This window comes from Mauremys reevesii, linkage group 5 (genome assembly GCF_016161935.1).
Source record: "Mauremys reevesii isolate NIE-2019 linkage group 5, ASM1616193v1, whole genome shotgun sequence".
NCBI lineage: Eukaryota > Metazoa > Chordata > Testudines > Geoemydidae > Mauremys > Mauremys reevesii.
Genome location: NC_052627.1, coordinates 515,157 through 536,976, shown reverse-complemented (window position 1 = coordinate 536,976; position 21,820 = coordinate 515,157). Strand labels below are relative to the sequence as shown.

At 43.5% G+C, this 21,820-nt stretch overlaps 1 protein-coding gene across 1 annotated transcript; it reads right to left on the bottom strand.

Moving 5' to 3' along the window:
- Positions 1–800: 800 nt before the first annotated feature.
- Positions 801–20,153, bottom strand: LOC120405615 (protein-glutamine gamma-glutamyltransferase E-like). The gene is made up of 13 exons (XM_039539259.1): positions 19,998–20,153; positions 15,111–15,284; positions 14,519–14,761; positions 13,721–13,839; positions 12,947–13,075; positions 11,540–11,717; positions 11,194–11,329; positions 6,297–6,400; positions 5,890–6,135; positions 4,512–4,817; positions 3,325–3,482; positions 2,916–3,049; positions 801–1,344 (listed from the first exon to the last, which is right to left on the bottom strand). The coding sequence occupies exons 1-13, from the start codon at positions 20,002–20,004 to the stop codon at positions 1,197–1,199; spliced, it is 2,082 nt and encodes a 693-aa protein (XP_039395193.1). The 5' UTR covers positions 20,005–20,153; the 3' UTR covers positions 801–1,196.
- Between the last annotated feature and the right edge of the window lie 1,667 nt (positions 20,154–21,820).

Below are 21,820 nucleotides of genomic sequence, written 5' to 3'. Positions count from 1 at the left end.
AGTACTTGGTCCTGCTAGTGAAGGTAGGAGACTGGATTTGATGACCTTTAAGGTCCCTTCCAGTTCTATGAGATAGGAATATCTCCATATGTTAATAACGTAGGACAGCAGCTCTTCAATAGTGAATATCTTTTAGAAAAAACTTACAGAATTTAATAGAAAATTATATGCCTGTGATAGAATTCTGTAGGCTGGTTTAAAAGCCATAAAAAGAATCTTATTATTCTATATCTTTTTTGAGTAATTTCTATAGAACCCTATTGGTTTCCATCCTTATTAAATTCTATAGAACCTTTTCATAAGAGTGGCTTAAATTGTTGCAATATCCTGTCTTTTCTGCACAGGATAAGTCATGTTCAATGTTAAAATAATATACAGTTTAGTGTTGCTCACTCTAGAAGGGTCTGGATCTCATAGTAGATTATAGTAGTACCTGGGGCCACAGGGAATAGTGTCCAAATTAAAAAAGGCATAAGAAAACCAGACACAATTAGGAGAGAAGTGCAGATAGTATATTTAAAATTTGGAAATTTACATCAGTACATATGCATATTGAAATTGCATATTGAAATGTATAACTAGGGCCCTACCAATTTCATAGTCATAGGATTTAAAAAATCTTAATTTTCATGATTTAGGATATTTAAATCTCAAATTTCACGGTATTGTAACTGTAGGGGTCCTGACCCAACTCTGAAGGCAGCAGCACAGAAGTAAGGGTGGCATAGTATGGTATTGCAACCCTTACTTTTGCACTGCTGCTGGTGGAGCACTGCCTTCAGAGCTGGGCACCTTGCCAACAGCCACTGCTCACCAGCCACCTAGCTCTGAAGGCAGCATGGAAGTAAAGGTGGCAATACTGCAACCCCCCCTCCCACAGAAATCTTGTGACTACCCCCACAACCCTCTTTTGAGTTGGGACCCCCAGTTTGAGAAATGTTGGTCTCCCCTGTGAAATTTGTATAGTATGGGGTAAAAATATACAAAAGACCAGATTTCATGGTCCATGACATGTTTTTTCACAGCCATGAATTTGATAAAACTATGTAACAGGATAATTCCTGTCAGACAGGGTGTGGATTTTGTTTCTATAGCAGAAATAGACTGATTTACTAATTGTTCACAGAAGACAGGAGCTTTCTTGCACTATTTCACTCAAAGTTATACAGACAGACTGACAACTGCACATCTTATAATCAGTTGGCCACATTTATGGTCTCAAAGGCTTTGACATCTGGAAACTTGTCACAGGAGAAATTAACGAGCAGTTGCTTGGTTCCACTCTTGGTGGGAATGATTTCAACCGGTACTTTGGAACTCTGCCTGGGCTGTAGTGAGGGCATTCTAAAAAACAGAAAAAAAGGAGAAATATCAATTGAAAACATCCTTGTATTTTATATTTGAGTTTCCCTGCCAGCCATCCCCCCTATGCATTGCTGTCAGTAGGGAGGAGGAACTATACAATGGGGTTCCAAAAGGGCCTAAAGGAGTTAAATCTCCAACGCTGACTTGGGTACCTAGCTCCCTTCGGCCACTTTGGAGATCCCTACTTTGAGTATGCGATAGATAATTCAGAGTTTTGTTGGCATTTTCACTTACGTTTAAGGATATGCAGGTGTTAGACTAAAGGGCATAGGCAAATGGAATTTTTGGCAGGCATTTGTTTGTGTGTGCAGTTCTGTGAAGGCCAGATGGAGGTCTGGCTGCAAATTTACCCTTCCTGGTTCTAATTTAAAATTCCAGCATTACAAAACATTAATGATCCAAACATACAAGAAAAATGAACTGGATAGCATCTATTGCATTCCAACTCTTTATAGCTGTCCCATTCCTCATCTATCAGTAGCAAATACACTAGTGCCCCCTACTAAATAAGGGTTTCAATTTATTGATCTAACCCCTACTGTATTTCTACATTTTCCAAAACAATGACATTTATTGAATTTCAAAACCAAGGTTGAAAAATCATACATGCCAATGGTTACTATATAGGAGAAATAGTCTCTTGTTTTAAAAAAGTATTTATCACAATATTAACCACTCCTTCCATTCTGTCCCTCCATAATTAATATATTTTTATCTCTAAATACACAAATTTTATAGCTTTCAAACTCTTAGCATGTCTGGCTTTCTAAACATTATGATTTAGGTCTGGATTATTAAAACCCAGCCTCTTTGTATCAGTAGTTTTCTCATATACTAGTTGCAGGAAGAATTTTCCACCAGCAGTAGTTCTAGGTGGAGAGAGATGGGGGTACATTTTCAGAAGGATGGCCTTCTTTTGAGGGTGCAATTTCTGTCTGAAAAATTTGAACTTATTGAAATGTTCACATTTTGAAATGCAGGCACAAATCTGCATACTTGCACCTCTACCTACCTGATATGGGTGAAAATCAGAGAGAGAGAGACACAAGTACTCAGATTTGCACATACACAGTTCATTTTAAAAAGTTTTTAAAAGGACCCAAGGTTAACAGGTACAGCTTTTTTTGTGTAGAAACCATCACTTTGTATCATGCCTTGTATAGTAGGGTGTGACCTGGCTGGCACTGCCATAATATTCAAGTTTAATAGATTGCACCTGCAGACTGGCTGCCAGGGCCTCAGCCCCACTTATATAATTTAGACTTTTACCCAATGTGTGAGTGCAGTCAGGTAAATGGGTGAATAAATAGCACCAACTTGTGGCCACAGTTATTGGTACCTACAAACTGCAGTGCCAAAAGAAAGGTCAGGTTGAGGCCTCATTAAAAATCAGATCTTTTTTTATCTTGAGTCTCATTTCCACGTACAGACCTCTGTGGTCACAGCCAGAGGAAAAAGGTGTCATGCCAACATTTGCTTCAAAACACACAACAGGACTTAGGGTTGGGTGGTATCTTTTATGTCAAGAAGTTGATGCTCCTTGTACTTACTCTATCTTGAGCTTTCCTTTCAGCAGGTCACTGCCTTCTGCCTGCAGCACGCAGTCTTTCACCTCTTGGTCGAGAGGATTGGTAAATATCACTTCCACATTCACCGGTTCATTCACTTTTGCATCACTGAGCACCTGTACAGACCAAACACTTGCATGATCACATTCTGAAGCAGAAAATGATGTTATGATTCATGAAATGTTGGGCACTCTTAAGACACCCCACCATGGCAGGATGAGAACAGAGCATCTCTCTCAAGGGTAAAGACAGTAGATGTAGGAAGCAAAAGATCCAGTCTAAACCTCCTTTCACCTTCCCCTTTCCCCAGTGCTAAAGCTGGGCTCAGATTAACTGTGTGAGGCAGCTGAAGCGCTCTCCCTCTCCAGGTTGCAAAGGGACAGATCTTTACCTGCATGACAAGGTCAGGGTTATCCAGAGTGATGTTTCTTTCCACCACCACATCAATCCCACTTTCAATTTGACACAAAGCTGTTACTTGAATCATGTTGTCGCTTGTTAAATTCTGCTGGTACTCAGCATACGTTATCTTAATGGGAAACTGTTTCTCTGAAAGGAAAAAATAACATAAATAGGATGAGATGCACTTGCAAAAGTCTAGCAAATATCATTCACCTAAAATGAATATTTTCCTATCACCCAGAATCTGGTGCTAGACAGGACATGAGCTTTCCCTGCTTTTCTCTCACTTCTTGCTGCATTGCCTGTCAGGGACTGGACTGGGGTTGGTTACTCTTCAATTCCTTCTGCCTCATTCTGTGCCCCTTTTTTCCTCCCCATTGTTCTTTCTAGAAGGTGATGAGGCAGATAACCTGCCACTTTGCATTTCATTAACTAGTGCCAGTGTCTATTTAATTGTCATGGGAAAGGCCTCTCAGGCTCTATCCAGGACTAATTCCCTAAGATACACATCACTTGGACCTGCTTGTGTGTGAGTATACTTGCATTTTCTCAAGCTTTCTTCTATCTGCTCTTTATCCAAAGTTATTTTACAGCATTTTCCTTCTGTACTAATAATTCAGGCTTCTTTTTGTTCAAGATATAGTATAAACAGGACATTTCAGCCACTTTTGAATCATCAATAATTTCATTCCCCCCTCCCCCGCCCGCATGAACCAGTTTTCTTCCTTTTACTGTGCTGCTTCTTCCCATTATAAAAATCCATGTAACTTTTCAGAAGCCTTTGGCTGCCATTAACTCGTCTTGCTTTTTTGTTGTCCTTATCTTTTCCATGCTAGCTTCTGTTAACTGAGTATTCTGGTTTACTTGCCACTACCTCTTCATTTCTGGTATGTTTTCCCCGCACCCTTATATCTGAGCAGTGTTTGGGAATCATATGGGAAATGTTTTATTTCTTAGATTTTTCTCTTTTAGAGGAACTTTAACCTGCTTTGGATTAATGATGATGTCTCTTAAGAATCCCCAGCCTCCTTCCAGGCTGGAATTTAAGACCCTCTCCCATTGCACCTTTCTTAGTAGATTTCTTCATTCCCTCAGTTTTGCCGCCTTTACATCTAATTCTCTCATACTGTTATGACAAAATTGTTTCTTTGGTTACACAATTATATGAAAAATTACCTTCTTCAGAAGCAAGAGTAGATGAAAGGGAGTCTTTCCAGACCTCATGAATTGGCTTCCCAGTGTACACAATGGTCCAAGCAGTCATATTTGCCTTTACAGTCTTAGCATCAGAGGTCACATTTCTGAGAACCAAGATTAGGCTGACATCTTTGCCGATCTCTAAGGAGCCATCCACCTTGAACTTCCCTGAAATTTCAGGCTTTTGATCAATTTCTGGTCGCTTCTCTGATGTGGCACTGAAACCATGTACTCGGCGCAGCTTTGTACGAGCCTTTTCATACACTTCTCTTTCCTTCTGAGAGCCTATGAGAGAGAGAGAGAGAGCGAGAGAGCGAGAGAGCGCGCGCACCATGAAAATAGTAAAAAACCAGTAAAATATGTCCATTTTCAAATGTTGGATGCAGGGTAGTTGTAGCGGCGTTGGTCCTAGGATATTTAGAGAGACACCCATCTTGTCTCTCCACTTTTAACTGACAAGCTTACCCAGCAGGATGTAGGGCCCTGCCAGATCTGCCTCCAGGGGAGACAGAGCAACTGTTTACTGCTGCCACGATCAACCTGTTGGATGAGTGACAGGCATGCATTCATTTCAGATTTCAGAGTTGCTGTCCTTAAACTTGAGAGCATTAAACCTGTTAATTCCAGAGAGGAACTAAAGCTTAGTTCCCAAACCTTCCCTCATCCAACTTTTCCTAGGGCTGTACAAGTGGTAAATATAAATTTCAACTTGCTTCACTTTATTCTGTAACACAAAGCAGCCCTCTAAACTGATGGGATTGACAGGCCTGCAGCTTACGTGAACAGGCCCTACTCTAATATGACAGTTTGAATGATCAGCCCTTCCCCCATTTAGACATTTTTAATAGCACTCTTTGTGTCTTACTCTTGTTTGCACCTGCAAACTTAGCTAAAGATGTTTGTGTTCTGTATTTTGTACTGGCAAAACTGAAGGTGCACATTTAGAGGCCGGTTGAGGTCCTTTTGAAAGGGTTGCCCTTCTTGTGGAGTTTGCTATCTGTCTATCTTAGTTTATAGGTACTGTATAGAAACCTAATAACTGTTGTTCAATAGCAAATGCAATTTGAGCAGCCTGTGTTATCATGGACAGGATGGGACAGGACATGTTTTGCACAATATAATTAAGAGCAACATTACCTAGGTCTCATGAGTCAAAACTGACATATCAGAAATAGTATGGCACATTACTATTCCTTCTGTCTTCCTCCTTTTCTTAGCACTGTAGGAGCCAAAAGTGTAACTTTTGCCCTAGCTGTTGTAGTGCTTGCTAAGGTACTGGCTCCTATTACAATGTTTCTACCATTTTAAGAATTAAACTTTTGTGGTACTATCAAGAAACAGAGGATTTTCTCTTTACCTTCTCCATATTTGTAATTATTAGTGACATCTACACGGGCATAACTGCCTACTGCCTTGGTGCTGGTGAACTGGCCAATTGACTTGGTCTCAGAAGAGATTGGCTTTGCCTCTCTAGTCCTAATGTTGTAAGTCCAGGTGATACGGTCTGCATTCACCTCAGCAAATACGAATGGAGAGTCATAGTCCAGGTCTACATCACCCTCTTTGATGGCTATAAGTGAAGCAGGACCACACTGAAATATTCCTAGAGTATCAAGGAAAAGAAAATCAGTTAGGGCTAGACTAGTCAAAACACTCTAATAGAATGTAAGCAATGCACATTAGACATAAACCGTGTGTCAAGGACCGCTGAATTATACAGCGTTCCCCCTGCTTTAACATTTTCCGGAATTAAAATCCCTGTACCTGCACTTTTCTCCTGGGGAGTTGCATCCAGAATTTGCCATCCATTGTAGGAGGGCCCCAGGTCACTTCGGGTAAACCAGCTTTCATTCCAGACATGGAAATTCCTAGAGACAAGAATAAACATGGTAAATAACTAATGTGTGACAGTTGTGTAGCAAGTTTGAGGGTCACTGATTGTATCCACTTCTGTAAATCCAGATTCTCTCATCTGACCAAATTGTTCAAGCTGAAGGACCAGCCAAACAAACAAACAAACACAGAGGCTTCATGTTGCCTTTGAGGCTCCTTGAGCCAGGAACCAGTTTGGCCCAGGACACAACTCACTGCAGCTTTAGGGGAGTTCTAAATTACGTTCAGTTGCTTACAGCCCCAAAAGCATATTGTGGCAGCCAGGGATTACAGGAGTGCAGCAGTGCTCTGGCCTCATACTGTGAACTGGGAGTTGCCAGTAGGGTGATCCCAAAACTTCCTTTCCCCTAGGGGAGCCCTCAGGTTGCTGATGAAGATGGCTTTCTGGCTACTCTTTACTGCTAGCAGAAAGACCATATGGGAGAATGGGGTCCATAAATACACTAAATGGCTGCACAACTTAATACATTTCCTAGCCACACATTATACCCCCTAACAGAGCATTCTCAGTGAGGCATGGTTTTCCCAGTGGTTTCTGTAGTGATCTCTAATAGCTAAGAAAATAAAAAAATGGTAAATAAAACAGCATAAATATTAATTACTTTATTGCTGTTATAAGCTATGTCAAATAAGAAATTATCCTGATTCTGGATCAGGCATGTCTCAGCAAGTAATGGTCCTCATTAAGGGCCCTCAACACTTCCAGCCTTCCACTAATTTACAGGAAATGCACTCCTTGTCTGTTATTTATACTTACTATAGCAAATGTTGTAATTCTGTATATGTATATGACCGAGAAAGCGGAACAATCAGTGAGTTATCTTACATGCCTATACACAAATGCAAGAAGCCTGGGGAACAAGCAGGGAGAACTAGAAGTCCTGGCACAGTCAGGGAATTATGATGTAATTGGAATAACAGAGACTTGGTGGGATAACTCACATGACTGGAGCACTGTCATGGATGGGTATAAACTGTTCAGGAAGGACAGGCAGGGCAGAAAAGATGGGGGAGTTGCGTTGTATGTAAGAGAGCAGTATGACTGCTCAGAGCTCCGGTATGAAACTGCAGATAAACCTGAGAGTCTCTGGATTAAATTTAGAAGTATGAACAACAAGGGTAATGTCGTGGTGGGAGTCTGCTACAGACCACCAGACCAGGGGGATGAGGTGGACGAGGCTTTCTTCCAGCAACTAACAGAAGTTGCTAGATCACAGGCCCTGGTTCTCATTGGTGACTTTAATCACCCTGATATCTGCTGGGAGAGCAATACAGCGGTGCACAGACAATCCAGGAAGTTTCTGGAAAGTGTAGGGGACAATTTCCTGGTGCAAGTGCTGGAGGAACCAACTAGGGGAAAAGCTCTTCTTGACCTGCTGCTCACAAACAGGGAAGAAATAGTAGAGGAAGCAATAGTGGATGGGAACCTGGGAGGCAGTGACCATGAGATGGTCGAGTTCAGGATCCGGACACAAGGAAGAAAGGAAAGCAGTAGATCAGAGACCCTGGACTTCAGAAAAGCAGACTTCGACTCCCTCAGGGAACTGATGGGCAAGGTCCCCTGGGAGAATAACATGACGGGGAAAGGAGTCGAGGAAAGCTGGCTGTATTTTAAAGAATCCTTATTGAGGTTGCAGGAACAAACCATCCCGATGTGTAGGAAGAAAAGTAAATATGGCAGGCGACCAGCTTGGCTTAACAGTGAAATCCTTGCTCGTCTTAAACACAAAAAAACAGCTTACAAGAAGTGGAAGATTGGACAAATAACCAGGGAGGAGTATAAAAGTATTGCTCAGGCATGCAGGAGTGAAATTAGGAAGGCCAAATCACACTTGGAGTTGCAGCTAGCCGGAGATGTTAGGAGTAACAAGAAAGGTTTCTTTAGGCATGTTAGCAACAGGAAGAAAGTCAAGGAAAGTGTGGGCCCCTTGCTGAATGAGGGAGGGAACCTAGTGACGGAGGATGTGGAGAAAGCTAGTGTACTCAATGGTTTTTTTGCCTCTGCCTTCACAGACAAGGTCAGCTCCCAGACAGCTGCACTCTGCAGCACGGTATGGGGAGGAGGTGACCAGCTCTCTGTGGAGAAAGAAGTAGTTCGGGACTATTTAGAAAAGCTGGATGAGCACAAGTCCACGGGGCGGATGCGCTGCATCCGAGGGTGCTAAAGGAGTTGGCGATGAGATTGCAGAGCCATTGGCCATTATCTTTGAAAAATCATGGCGATTGGGGGAGGTCCCGGACGACTGGAAAAAAGCTAATGTAGTGCCCATCTTTAAAAAAGGGAAGAAGGAAGATCCAGGGAACTACAGGCCAGTCAGTCTCACCTCAGTCCCTGGAAAAATCATGGAACAGGTCCTCAAGGAATCAATCCTGAACCACTTAAAGGAGGGGAAAGTGATCAGGAACAGTCAGCATGGATTCACCAAGGGCAAGTCATGCCTGACTAACCTAATTGCCTTCTATGATGAGATAACCGGCTCTGTGGATGAGGGGAAAGCAGTGGATGTGCTATTTCTGGACTTTAGCAAAGCTTTTGATACAGTCTCCCACAGTATTCTTGCCAGCAAGTTAAAGAAGTATGGGCTGGATGAATGGACGGCAAGGTGGACAGAAAACTGGCTAGATGGTCGGGCTCAACGGGTAGTGATCAATGGTTCCATGTCTAGTTGGCAGCCGGTATCAAGTGGAGTGCCCCAAGGGTCAGTGCTGGGGCCGGTTTTATTCAATATCTTCATTAACGATCTGGAGGATGGTGTGGACTACACCCTCAGCAAGTTTGCAGATGACACTAAACTGGGAGGAGTGGTTGATACGCTGGAGGGTAGGGATAGGATACAGAGGGACCTAGACAAATTAGAGGATTGGGCCAAAAGAAATATGTTGAGGTTCAACAAGGACAAGTGCAGAGTCCTGCACTTAGGATGGAAGAAACCCATGCACTGCTACAGACTAGGGACCGAATGGCTGGGCAGCAGTTCTGCAGAAAAGGACCTAGGGGTTACGGTGGACGAAAAGCTGAATATGATTCAACAGTGTGCCCTTGTTGCCAAGAAGGCTAATGGCATTTTGGGTTGTATAAGTAGGGGCATTGCCAGCAGATTGAGGGATGTGATCATTCCCCTCTATTCGGCATTGGTGAGGCCTCATCTGGAGTACTGTGTCCAGTTTTGGGCCCCACACTACAAGAAGGATGTGGATAAATTGGAGAGAGTCCAGCGGAGGGCAACAAAAATGATTAGGGGGCTGGAGCACATGACTTATGAGGAGAGGCTGAGGGACCTGGGATTGTTTAGTCTGCAGAAGAGAAGAACGAGGGGGGATTTGATAGCTGCTTTCAACTACCTGAAAGGGGGTTCCAAAGAGGATGGATCTAGACTGTTCTCAGTGGTAGAAGATGACAGAACAAGGAGTAATGGTCTCAAGTTGCAGAGGGGGAGGTTTAGGTTGGACATTAGGAAAAAAATTTTCACTAGTAGGGTGGTGAAGAACTGGAATGGGTTACCTAGGGAGGTGGTGGAATCTCCTTCCTTAGAGGTTTTTAAGGTCAGGCTTGACAAAGCCCTGGCTGGGATGATTTAGTTGGGGATTGGTCCTGCTTTGAGCAGGGGGTTGGACTAGATGACCTCCTGAGGTCCCTTCCAACCCTGAGATTCTATGATTCTATGTTCTCTCCTGAGACTGAATATTTCAGACTTGATCCTGAGAATCTCAACCTGAAGTTCTGGATGGGAGTTTCATTGGGAAATGTAAAATCAACAAGAATTTTATGTCTGAGATAACTGAAAATAATCTCAGAAATTTTATAGTTGTACAGGAAGCCTTGGACCTGATTTTGAAAGGTTTTGAGCACTCTCAGCTTTCACTGGGTTCAACAGTGTTCCCTGGAGCACAAGGACTGAGATTATGCCTGGTCCTTGTACCCAGGATGCTGTCCCTTCCTGAGCACCTCTACAGTTGCACAGCATAATCTCACGCTAAATTTGTATCTTAATTTATGCATCTAACATTTAATTGTGGGCATAATTCTGTGGATTGTCACCCCGGTGACCTGATATGGGGACAAGTTATACCTGTATAAAGGAAGCCTGTGTCCTGGTTATGCTGAAAGTTCACATCTTAATGTACACACACAGATGCTGGTTCTGGGGGTGCTGCCACACCCCCTGGCTTGAAGTGGTTTCCATCATATCCAAGTTTGGTTCAATGGCTCTCAGCACCCCCACTATATAAATTGTTCCAACACCACTGTGTGCACCCTTTTAAAAATCTACACTCAAACTAATCAAGTCCCATTGTGTGATATTTTTAGGTTGACACCTTAGATTTTTGTATCCACTTTGGTCCTGAAGCTGTAATGTTATTATAACTCTTTCTAATTTAGCTTCAAGTGACTGTTGTAACTCTTTGTTAAATTACACTCTGTACTAAATGAGGTACATGTAGATTAAATAGTGTTGATCATTGAGAATTGTTCTGTTCTTTGGAGAGAGAGAGAGAGACCATAATTTGGGTGTGAAGATTGGGGTAATCCTAGCTGGTGGTTTCCATACTTTTTATTGTTTTGTTATTTATTTAATGATGTGTGTCTTGTTTTGAGTTGCAGCTTTAACTATATGTTCACAATGTATGGAAATCTACGCGCTTTGGTTGAGGAGTCTGTATCTATCCCATCAATGCCCGGGACCAAATCATACCTTTGACTTGCATCTATAAGTCCCGGTGATGTCAATGCTTAATACTGCAGATATTTAGAAGAATAGTTGGTTACCAGACGCTGTCACGCCCCATGCTGAGAGGATTTCCAGATTCATCATAATATACATCCACACTCAGGTTTCTATCTGTGTCATGGGCGGAGTTGAAATTTGAAATCGTACGAGTAGGAATCCCCAGACACCTGAGCACTAAAGAAATCAAAACAAATAATTAAAAACCTGCATTTCTGGGATACAAAGTTTCTATGCTACAATCCTCAGCTAATATTTCTGGATAGTGATCTGGCCAAACTAGGCTCTGGCATTGTCAGTGCTTTGAAACAGGCCTCAGTATATAGTGTTTAGCATTTCCCATAATGGAGCCTGTGCAACAAACACATCTGTGTTAATGAAACATACCTGTGTTCAGCACTGATGCAAAAACCCAGCATTGTCCATATTTAACAGGTTTAAATCCTGCATCCTTCCACTTTCGCAGGATTTCAACGCTTCCATTCCAACTGCTTGGATTTGTTCCATCAGAGTAATTTCCAGTCCACTTTCCCTGCAGCACCCCGTTATCATCATTACTGTTGACCTGGAAAAAATATACCCTAGATTAACACATAGCATAGTTTGCAGTAGAAGGAGGAAGAAACAGCCCTGTGTGGCATATAGTACTAATTAATACCTTGTATAACTGTTATGTAAGTGCTTTTTCATCAGTAGATCTCAAAGTACAACACAGTCTTTACTATATTGATCCACAGATCAATAGGACACTACTATAACTCCATTTTACAGATGGGGAACTGGGGCACAGAGAGGTTGAGTGACTTGCCCAAGGTCACACAGAGAGAATGTGGCAGAGGAAGGAACTGAACCTGGGTCTCTCAAGTCTTAGGCTAGTGCCCTAATCATTGGACAAGGGGCAAAGCTACTTCAGGGAACTGGCTTGCCACAAAGAAGATATCTTATTTTAAGGGACATAGGTGATGTATTTAATCAATAAATTAAAATATTTAGCCCCCTCCACTCCTCCCACCCAAAAATAACAGCAGTAGGTTAAAGCACTTTACAGAACTTTTAGTGTATCATATCAGGATCCATGTGCCAGCTGCAGATGTACTCCCCCAGCTTGAAACACGCTAAGTTTCAGCACCAACAAGCCCTTATGTGGAGAGATGTACATCACAACTTGGAGCAGCGTCATGGATTTAAACTGAAAGTACTAGAAAAAAATTCTTGGCTGGATGCAAAAATCTTAATACTATTTTGTCTCCTGCTTTTATTGCTACCTTTATAAACTTTTAAGTCAATTTAGTGCTCGTGGAAGGAATGGTAGCCCTGGAGAATAAAATTGTCTACTGCAGTGGCAGAGCAACTGGAGAGATCAGGAGTAACATCTAGGGTGCTGGGGAAGAGCCTTCTCAGTAAAAAAAAAATCCCTTGCCTATAGAACTCCTTACCAGACGTGATCAAATAAGCCAAAATGTAAGACTACCACGAATGACTTCTGTAAATACCACCAGACCCACTCTCACTCTCTGTTTAAGGGGGGGAATTGAGATAGGAACTCCTTTATTTTGTCTGACAACTAGATACCAAAGTGACAAATGTCTCAGAAATACCATAGACTAAGAAGAACTTGCATGCACAAATCGGGTAGTTATCCGTCACTGTGGTTTCTGAACCACACAAACAGTGGATTTACCCTCACAGGGAAGTATCTTCCATCTGCTTTTAAAGAACTGCTTTTAAAGAAACAGTTAGTGGATTTGGATTTTGCAATGTTTCTAATGCTGAGTAAATCAACCCCTTTCTTACCATGGCACTGAGCACACGGCCCACGTATTTGGGATCATTTCTGCGAGACACATCAGTGGCAGGGTCTTTACGGTAGCTTAGGCTTCTATCCAGTATGGAAAGGCAGATATTCAGAATGTCTTCTTGAAACTGTGTTTTAAAAATAAGTTAATATATAGGTGGTGCAAATTGTTCTTCCTTAATAAATCTTAAGGGTACAATAGTCTAAATCAGTATTTGAAATAACAGTCTACATATTTCTTAACAAGCCATTCTAGTTCCAACATAAATTATGGGCTTGGTGCAGGAGTTACTGCATACAAATCTCTGGCCTGTGTCATTCAGAAGGTCAAACTAGATGATCACAATGGTCCTTTCAGGCCTCAAAATTTATGACTGTGTAATAAGAGTTGGGATAGTGCTGCCCAGCATCACAGCAGTCACGTCTGTGTACAGTGTTATCCAGCAGAGACTTTAAAACGTTTACAGCTGAACTATGGGAGTCCTGGTTTATGAGAGACGCCCAGTTATCGATACTGACCTTTATGTGAATTGGTATAAAGTGGGGCATGAGATGAGGCCTGATGCCTGTGACCAGGCTCCTATTGTCCAGATAAGTCACTGGGAGGTGCAGAGGAACATGGCTAGTGGCTGCCAGTGCCCCAGAAGGTCTCTCAAAGATAGTGCAGTATATAATGCAGCACAAAGTATGAGCTAGAAAGAGCAGGCAAGGTACTGATCTAGCTTGTGAGAAGAAAGGAGGCCCAAACACCAAGTTCTTCACTTTGCATTTACCTGGCCATAATTCCAGCCCATCTTGCTAATACGGTTTATGTTGCCCGTAAAGACAATTCCAAACTCTTCCTGCACGTACTCCTTGCGCTCAGTGCTGTCAGGCATAAACACATCATCCCCTGAAAATCCAAAGCAGAGGTGCTATAAAGCCACAATGGGGCATGGGTTTGAAAGCCTCAGATGAGCTCCTATAAACACCCATCTGCTCTGCTTTCAATGTTATCAATGGATTTTAGAAATTCAACCCTTTTGCAGTTGTGGGGTGAAGGAAGAGGGACTGGGGATAGTGAAGACACACCTGTGGCTAAGTCTCTGTCCTGCAGGGGAAAGTTAGTGTGGGATAGATTCAGGGCCTTGTCTTTTTTTTCCTCAGGGATAGTACAGTGCCTAGTAGTGCCCAGTCTCTTCTCTTCTATGGTGGTGCTGAGGTGTGGGAGACACAGGGCTCTGTCTATGCCTTTCAGGGTAAGGGCTCTCTGGTAGGACTCCATAATCACACACTAGCTACAGTGTTAACATGATGAGTTTGTAGCTTTTCTGTTGGGAATCCCCCAGTACCCTGACTCTGCACAGAGAGGAGGTGGGGTGCACTCCCTACTGTGCGCTATACAGTAAATCTCTAAGACGTTCAGCTGTTTGTTTTTTTGTGTCACTGGAAGGTATTGGGACACACTTGATTCCCACTCTTGGCACTCAGTGTTAGGGTACATATTGTTACTGTTCAGTACATCAGATGAGCAAGCTACACATATTAAAGCTGCAGTGAGTTACTTAGCGAGCAACCCAAAGTGTCTGTACCTGAAGACCAAGGGTTAAAGAGCAGAACGAATGTTCCAAGGGTCCTACGGGGGGCACTACCACCTGAGGCAGGCTGCACGCTCAGTCTGTAGCGTCCGATGGCAGCATTAGCTGGGCTGGAAATAGAGATGCTGACAGAGCTGGAGTCGGTGGATTGTTGGACTGCGCTCCAGGTACTATTGCTTGCTGTGCTGGAGATGTCAAATACAGCCTGGGTCTTAGCTTGCAGTGATGGCTTTGGCCCTTTCAAAGAGGATTAAGAACATTGAGATTTCTCTTGCACTCTGAAACCACATACAATTTCTATTCAACCCAGCAGAGAGGCAACCCGTGATGAGGGAGATTGTACCATATGTCAGCATGTTATAGACAAATTGATGCCAAATACCATTAGCTTAAGTTAGTCGTACATTTAACACCCTGCACAATCACATGGATAGGTAAAACTGTGTTAACAATGGCTCTGAGGGGATGAGTTTGTGCGGGCATTATTACCTCCTTCTGACAGGGTGAGTGGGCATCTGCGGGGGAAGGGCATCACCAGTCTGAGGCAGCAACCTGTTTGTGAGAGGGACGGAAGTGGGAGCATTACCTGTTTCTGCGGTGAATGTTAAGCTCTCTCCAGACTGCAGTGCTCTGTTGAAGGTCAGGATGACAGTGAAGGCCTGTCCTCTCCTCACAGTCAGCTCTGTGCTGGAGTATCTATCAGTATGGTGTGCACTCGCATTTGCTTCAAGCTGCCAGTTGATATTTGTCAATGTCAGAGCTGTGAGAAGAGGGGGAAAAAAGCTGAGGAGAATCCCAAGGCCTTGTGGGGGCAGAGGATTCTCTAGGGATAGACAGAAAAAAATCTCAGGCATCTTCTTTGGAGTTGTACATGTTTTAAGTACAGGTGACTTGGGGCAATGGGAGGCAATTTGATGGAGGAGCTTCTTCCTGTGTTTGTGTCTCCATCACACAGAGGAACCAATTGTTCATTTTGCAAGCATTTTATCTGGCTTCTTGGGAATTGGAATCTCTCAAAGCAGAGACTGTTGTAGCTAGTACTGACTAAAATAGAACAAGAGTTGGTTACTGCAGTACTAGAGGGAGGCTGGGAAAGTGTCTGAGAGGAGAGAGATGGTGGAATTGAGAGTGAGTTGCTTGAATAAAGAATGCAGTTTAATTCTACAGACCGCTTCTTTCAGTCAAAATACAACATACTGGCTGTGATGTGAGGCTGAAAATTTGAGGTATAAAGCAGGGTCATACAGGGGAATCCTCTTGGCCTCTGGGAAGGAAGCAGGAGATTCCAAAAAACCTATAGAGCTGAGACATGTTGCTATATTTTAAACAGTGATGTGACTCGCTTCTGCAGCAAACTCAGCCCCTGTGGCTCCAAAGAGCAGGAAGTCAGCTCAGGTCTCTGACACATCAAGACAAGACACCTGTTAAATCTGATCCCAAGGTCTAAACAGGGACGGCTCTAGGTATTTTTGCCGCCCCAAGCAAAAAAAATTTGGCTGCCCCCACCCCAGCCCTGGGCTCCTCCCCACACACCCCTGTCCCCCCAGCCCTGGGCTCTCCCCCACCGCCCCGCACCCCCCCGCTGCCTCAGCGCTGGGCTCCCCCCTTCCCCCACCAGTGCCTTCCACACACACCCCTGCCGTCCCAGCCCTGGGCTCTGCCCCCTCCACCCACACTCCCTGCTGCCCCAGCCCTGGGTTCTCCCACATCCCCCACACCACTTGCACCCTCCTTCTGCCCCAGCCCTGGGTCACTGGTAACTCGCTCCCAGGGCAGGTCATTCAGCAGGAATTTTGGATGTGCAGAGAACACAGACAGGACTGGTTCCCACATGGTTACAGAACTGCAGTAAAGTGGAACAATTTTCAGCTTGTGTGATTGCAGGATATCTGGATACATATTATAAGACTGTCCTCCATAAATGAGGAAAAGTTGAGGTGCCTTTATTATTCTTTTGTTCCACTCTTTCTTTCTATGGGGAATTTGCCAATGCAGTATCACTGTATTCCTTTTAAACGAATAAAACTAAAAAAAAAAAAGGCAATGGCTGTTGAAAATAGCAATTCCAGTCCTAAAAACCACTGGGAAGCATTTCTTGCTCAATTTTATCCTACTTTTTCTACAGCAAGTGACAGTGGATCAGTATATTTGATTTGGGAGAAATGAAGTAACAGCTGCCCAAATTGACCTTGAGCACTCCTGAATTTTGAAGTGTTCAAATCTGGAAGGCAGGTGCAAGATTCCCTTTCTGAATATTAGCTAAATCTGGAAAGGAAAAGTCAATTTCTGCTTCCATGGCTCAGAAGTGGAAATCCTCCTACATGCCTGGTACTGTATCTAAAGCTGCTGAAGTCCCCTAGCAGAGCCTCTCCTCCCTTACTTTTCATTTTAAATTCTAGTGGGATCCACATACCTCCCTTGCTAGGCTTCAGATAGAGAGGGGCACTCTCCATTTAGTCCACCCAATTCCTTCTTTGGGGGCTGCAAGGTGAGGTCACACCAGTATCCCTAATCCAGTCTGGGGATGTCTTCTGAAGGGGATATCTGGGCCAAAGCCTTCTACTCCTTGGGCACACTTGTTCCCCATTCACAGTGCCACCCCGCTCTAGCAGTGAGCTCTCCATTCACAGCAAGCACAGCATGAGGTTTCAGCTACCATACTCCCTCCCTCTCCCTTTCCTGTTGATAGCGGCCAAGGGAATGCTGAGAAATGTAGTTTTTTTCCTGCTCCAGGGTTGGCTCTATAGGCAGGGAGCTAACCAAGGAACTACAGCTCCCAGGGCCCCCTGTTGGTTCTCAGCTCCCAGGCTGGATTCCTGTGGGCTGCTGCCCCTGCAAACGGGCTATCCCAAGCACCTGCTTGCTTTGCTGGTGCCTAGAGCCACCCCTGGATCTAAACATGGCCATCCAGGACCCTTCAGAATTAGATTTGACTTTGTTTAAGCATTTGTCTCCATCTCTCTCCCATGCATATCACTTACACAAATTCCACAAGTGCAGTGTAGATAATATACAGACGATGTGACCTCCAGCTAATACTGCATATTCTATTTACAAGTGAGAAGTGTTTCTTGTAATCACCATTCTACATGGCAGTGAATGTTTAATCTAGGGTTTGGATCCAATATCTGCTTTGCATTTCCTTTAGCTCCCGCTTTATGGTTCTAGCGTCCACACAAGATATTCCTGAGTATGACTCATACCTTAATTGTTTGTTATGTTACTAGGGCTGAAGGCTGAACAATGTCTGACTATGACTGAGAGGAGATTGTGAAACAAGCAGCTGAATCCTTGACAGTTGGGATGTAGCAGGGGCTCCATGAACCCCTTTCTGGACACTGCTAAATTAGCCCTGCCAAAAATGACTTACCTGGGTTCATATGGATCTGCTGAAGAGCAAAATATTTCCTTTAAAATAGCCCTGATAGCACCAAGTGGCAGGTCCTGCATTTACACAGCACCATGGGGAGGATCCCCCACACTTTTTCCCCCAGGTCTACACCCCTTCCTCAGATCCCACAAATGTAACGCTGGGCTGGGCTGTGAATGTGCTCTGAGTGTTTCACAAAAAGTCTGACCACATCCACCAAGTGCTAGCTTGTTTGTCAGGTGGGGCTGTCTCTTCCTCCAGTTAGGATTATGAGAATGAATTTTGTTTAAATGGAGAAAAACACAAATGGACAGACTCCCTATTCTCTCCTGCTTTCTTCTGTGAGCATATGCCAGTGGTAAATAGAGCATACTGGAGGTTTAGTGGAAAATATTTGGAAAGCCACTTGTTAAAGTATTGGCTATGATGTTGGCACATCATTGTGCAAGTGTTACACTGAGGAAATTGTGGATTTGTGGTTATTTCCCTGTTGCTGCAATCTGTGGTTATTGTTTTTACTATCCAGATTTAACACATACTCCCTCTGTTAACAAAGAGCTCTCTTAAACAGCCCAGTAGCATTTTTCATGGCTGTTTACTTAAGCAATATTTAATGGAGCAGATTTTTTGGTACCTGCCCATAATACACATCTGACCCCTTTCCAACGCTCCTGTTTCTCAGGTCATTTCTTAGAGGTGAACATTTAGATGAATGGAATGTCAGAGCCCACCTGGTACATTTAGAAATTCATCAAGTGGGCACTGGCAGGCCACACACTGCATTTTCACCAACAAGTTAGGAAGCATTAGCAGAATGAATCCGTGAGGAATATGCCAAGATAGTAAGTGGTTCAAATCACCCCAAGAAATTGTGTTTGTTTAAAAAAAAAATCTTGTATAGATAAAACGCATGGCTTTTAGAGTCCATGGGCCGGATTCTCTTCTCACTTCCCCTGTGCAGCTCCATTGACCTCAGTGGATTTAGTCTTCATTTACATCAGTATGAGAGGAAAATCAAGCTCTTTGTTTCTGCTCTTTGGACACTGTTCTCTGTGTCTCTTATCAGTTTCACCAAGTAATGGTCACGATTCACCTTATGCCTGCAGAGCCCAGGCTCCAAACTCTGGCAAAGAGGGTATGCCAAGTGAGGGGCACAATCTCTATCCAGGATAGACTTCACTGCTGGGGCTCATAGGAAGCACTCTCTAGATTTAAAGGTGCTGTCCCCATTAGGTACAGTTGCTCCTTCAAGTACAAGGGGTGCAGTGTACAGTCCCTGCATCTACAGGATGGTATCTAGCCCTGTATGTGTGCTCAACACACAAACATTTACTTCTATAAACACAGACTCCATCCTAAGAGCTAGTTTTCAGTAAGTATTTGTAGACATGAGACCGAGTCCACAGAAGTATATTATTAATGCTCACAAAATGTCTACCGTAAGTGCCTATATTAGTAATAGTTAGCTTTGATTCATATCTCTAGCTTGCCTTCTAAATTCTTAATATTTAACCTGACCAGCATAAAATAGTCACATTCTGTACACTTTGGTACATTCTTGGGTAATACATCTAAACCAGTGACTCTCAAACTTTTGAACTGATGACCCCTTTCACACAGCAAGCCTCCGAGTGCAACCCTCTTTATAAATTAAAAACACTTGTTTATATATTTAACACCATTATAAATGCTGGAGGCAAAGCAGGGTTTGGGGTGGAGGCTGACAACTCACAAACCCCCATGTAATAACCTTGTGACCCCCTGAGGGGTCCCGACCCCCAGTTTGAGAACACCTGATCTAAACAGTCTTAGTGGTTCTCCACAACCCATTGTGCTCTGCATCTGTTTTGTAACAGTGTACTCTAGTATTACAATGTACGGAATATCTTATTTTCTCTGTTTGTATTATTAAAAAATTAGGAAAATAAATGTTTAAAATATCTGTTACCAGTAATACAACTTATTCCAAATCCCAGAATATAGCGTTTGCAACATTTAGAGCCCTTTGCAACAACTCCCCACTAATAAACCATCCCTATAAGGGAACATAACCTTATTCAGTTGCTTGCAGGTTATTTATTGAAAGACTTGTATTTTACTCACCAGCCATGGTTTCCTGCTATTCTGTGACTTGTGTTCTGTTTTCCTCTGAGCAGTTATGGTGCTGTATGACAAGGGTTCAAGCTGTGTTTGAAACACCCTTTATAGAAAAAACCTTGGGCCTCTCCTTCTGTGCAAACCAATTGCAATTCAGATGAGGTGGGTGAGGCACTCAGACAATGAGTTTAAATTTTCAGATGACCGTATGCTATCTCATAGGCTCTAAAGTCACTATAGTTATGCAAGACAGGAAGAAAAGCCAGGGTAGTGGAAGCTACAAGTTGCTTGTTCAGAGGGAACTGACTTAGTAAGAAAGAAGTCCCAGGTTTCAGGTATATTAATGTATCACTTTTAGGATGAGGAGGAGTAATTCTTGAGTCCGTAAGAATTAATACCTTTCCCCCTATATGTCCCATAGGCAATTATATAATTATAACAGGGGAGTTTGAGTGGGAGTTCCCATTGGAGGAGCCAGGTATCTTGTGTTTGCGTCTGTCTTTGGGGTGCTTGTGTCTCTCTCTGTCGGGGCAGACTGCTGAGCCCTGATTAGGGGGCGGAGCTAGGCGGAGGAGGGGGCCTATAAAAGCGGCCGCCCAGCCAGGCAGCGGCACAGCTGATCGCAGCGGCCCAGGAGCCGGCCAACAGGGCTGTTGTGTATTTGGTTGTCATGGTTTTTGTTGCTATGGCAACTGAGTTAGATTATTATGGGTTAGCTCAACCGGTTTCAACCGGCTGTGTGAGCTCTCTGTATATCTGTAAATAAAATGGAGGTTTTGGTTAGCTGCCTGCTCTCTGGCCTCAAGTGATTGCTTCCTACACCGGCTGCCCCAAGGATTTAACACTGGTGACGAGGATGGGATCCTGGTGCTGCTCCAGTAACAGAAGGAAGTAGAAGTCAAGGTAAAGAACAAACAAACAAAAAAAGCTGCTTGTTTGCACTGACTGTGAAAGTGAAACTAAAAATCATGGCTACTCTGACCAGGCCCCTGGAGCCTTTTGATGAGAATACAGAGCAGTGGCATGTGTATACTGAGCGTTTTGAGCTTTTTGGTATTGCAAATGACATTACAGAAGCGAAGAAGGTGCCAATATTCTTAACTGTTGTAGGGGCCAAAACCTACTCTCTGCTACGCAGCTTACTGCACCCTGTTAAGCCTGAGACTAAATCTTACAGTGACATTGTGGAAATCCTGGGGTCTCATTTCTCCCCAAAACCACTGGTAATTGCTGAAAGATATAGGTTCCACAAAAGAGACCAAAAGGAAGATGAAACAGTTGTACAATTTGTAGCCATTTTAAAAAGCTAGCAGAACACTGTGAATTTAAAGAGATGTTAAATGATGCCCTGCGTGACAGGTTAGTGTGTGGCCTCTGCAGTGAAGCTATACGGGCGCCTACTGACAGAGGCTCAGCTTACATTACAGAAGGCTGTTGATATTGCTGTCTCCATGGAACTGGCTACAAGGGAGGCACAATACATCGGTGCATCCCCTAGGGTGCAAAAAGTGTCACAAGAACTGACCCACAAAACGGTGCAGAGTCAAGAATGTTACCGCTGTGGTAAACTGGGTCACCAGGCATCAGAATGCTGGTGTAAGGACCTGGTGTGTCGACACTGTGGCAAAAAGGGACACATTGAGTATGCCTGTAAACAAAAGAAAAAGAGGCCTGTGGTCTGGCCGACAAAAAGAGGAACCTTGCATACCCTAGAGCAGACCCAGGATGATCAAGGTGACACCTCCTCACAAGAGGAAGTGCCACTGCATGTTTTGTCTTTGGCAGCGGGCTCACATGAATACTGGGTAACCCCTTTATTGGAGGGCAAA

Coding starts and splice junctions, on each gene's coding strand:
- LOC120405615 (XM_039539259.1), bottom strand. Junction 14,762..15,110: donor AACATTCACCGCAGAAACAG/GTAATGCTCCCA, acceptor CCTCTTTGAAAG/GGCCAAAGCCATCACTGCAA. Junction 6,136..6,296: donor TCCCCAGGAGAAAAGTGCAG/GTACAGGGATTT, acceptor TTGATACTCTAG/GAATATTTCAGTGTGGTCCT.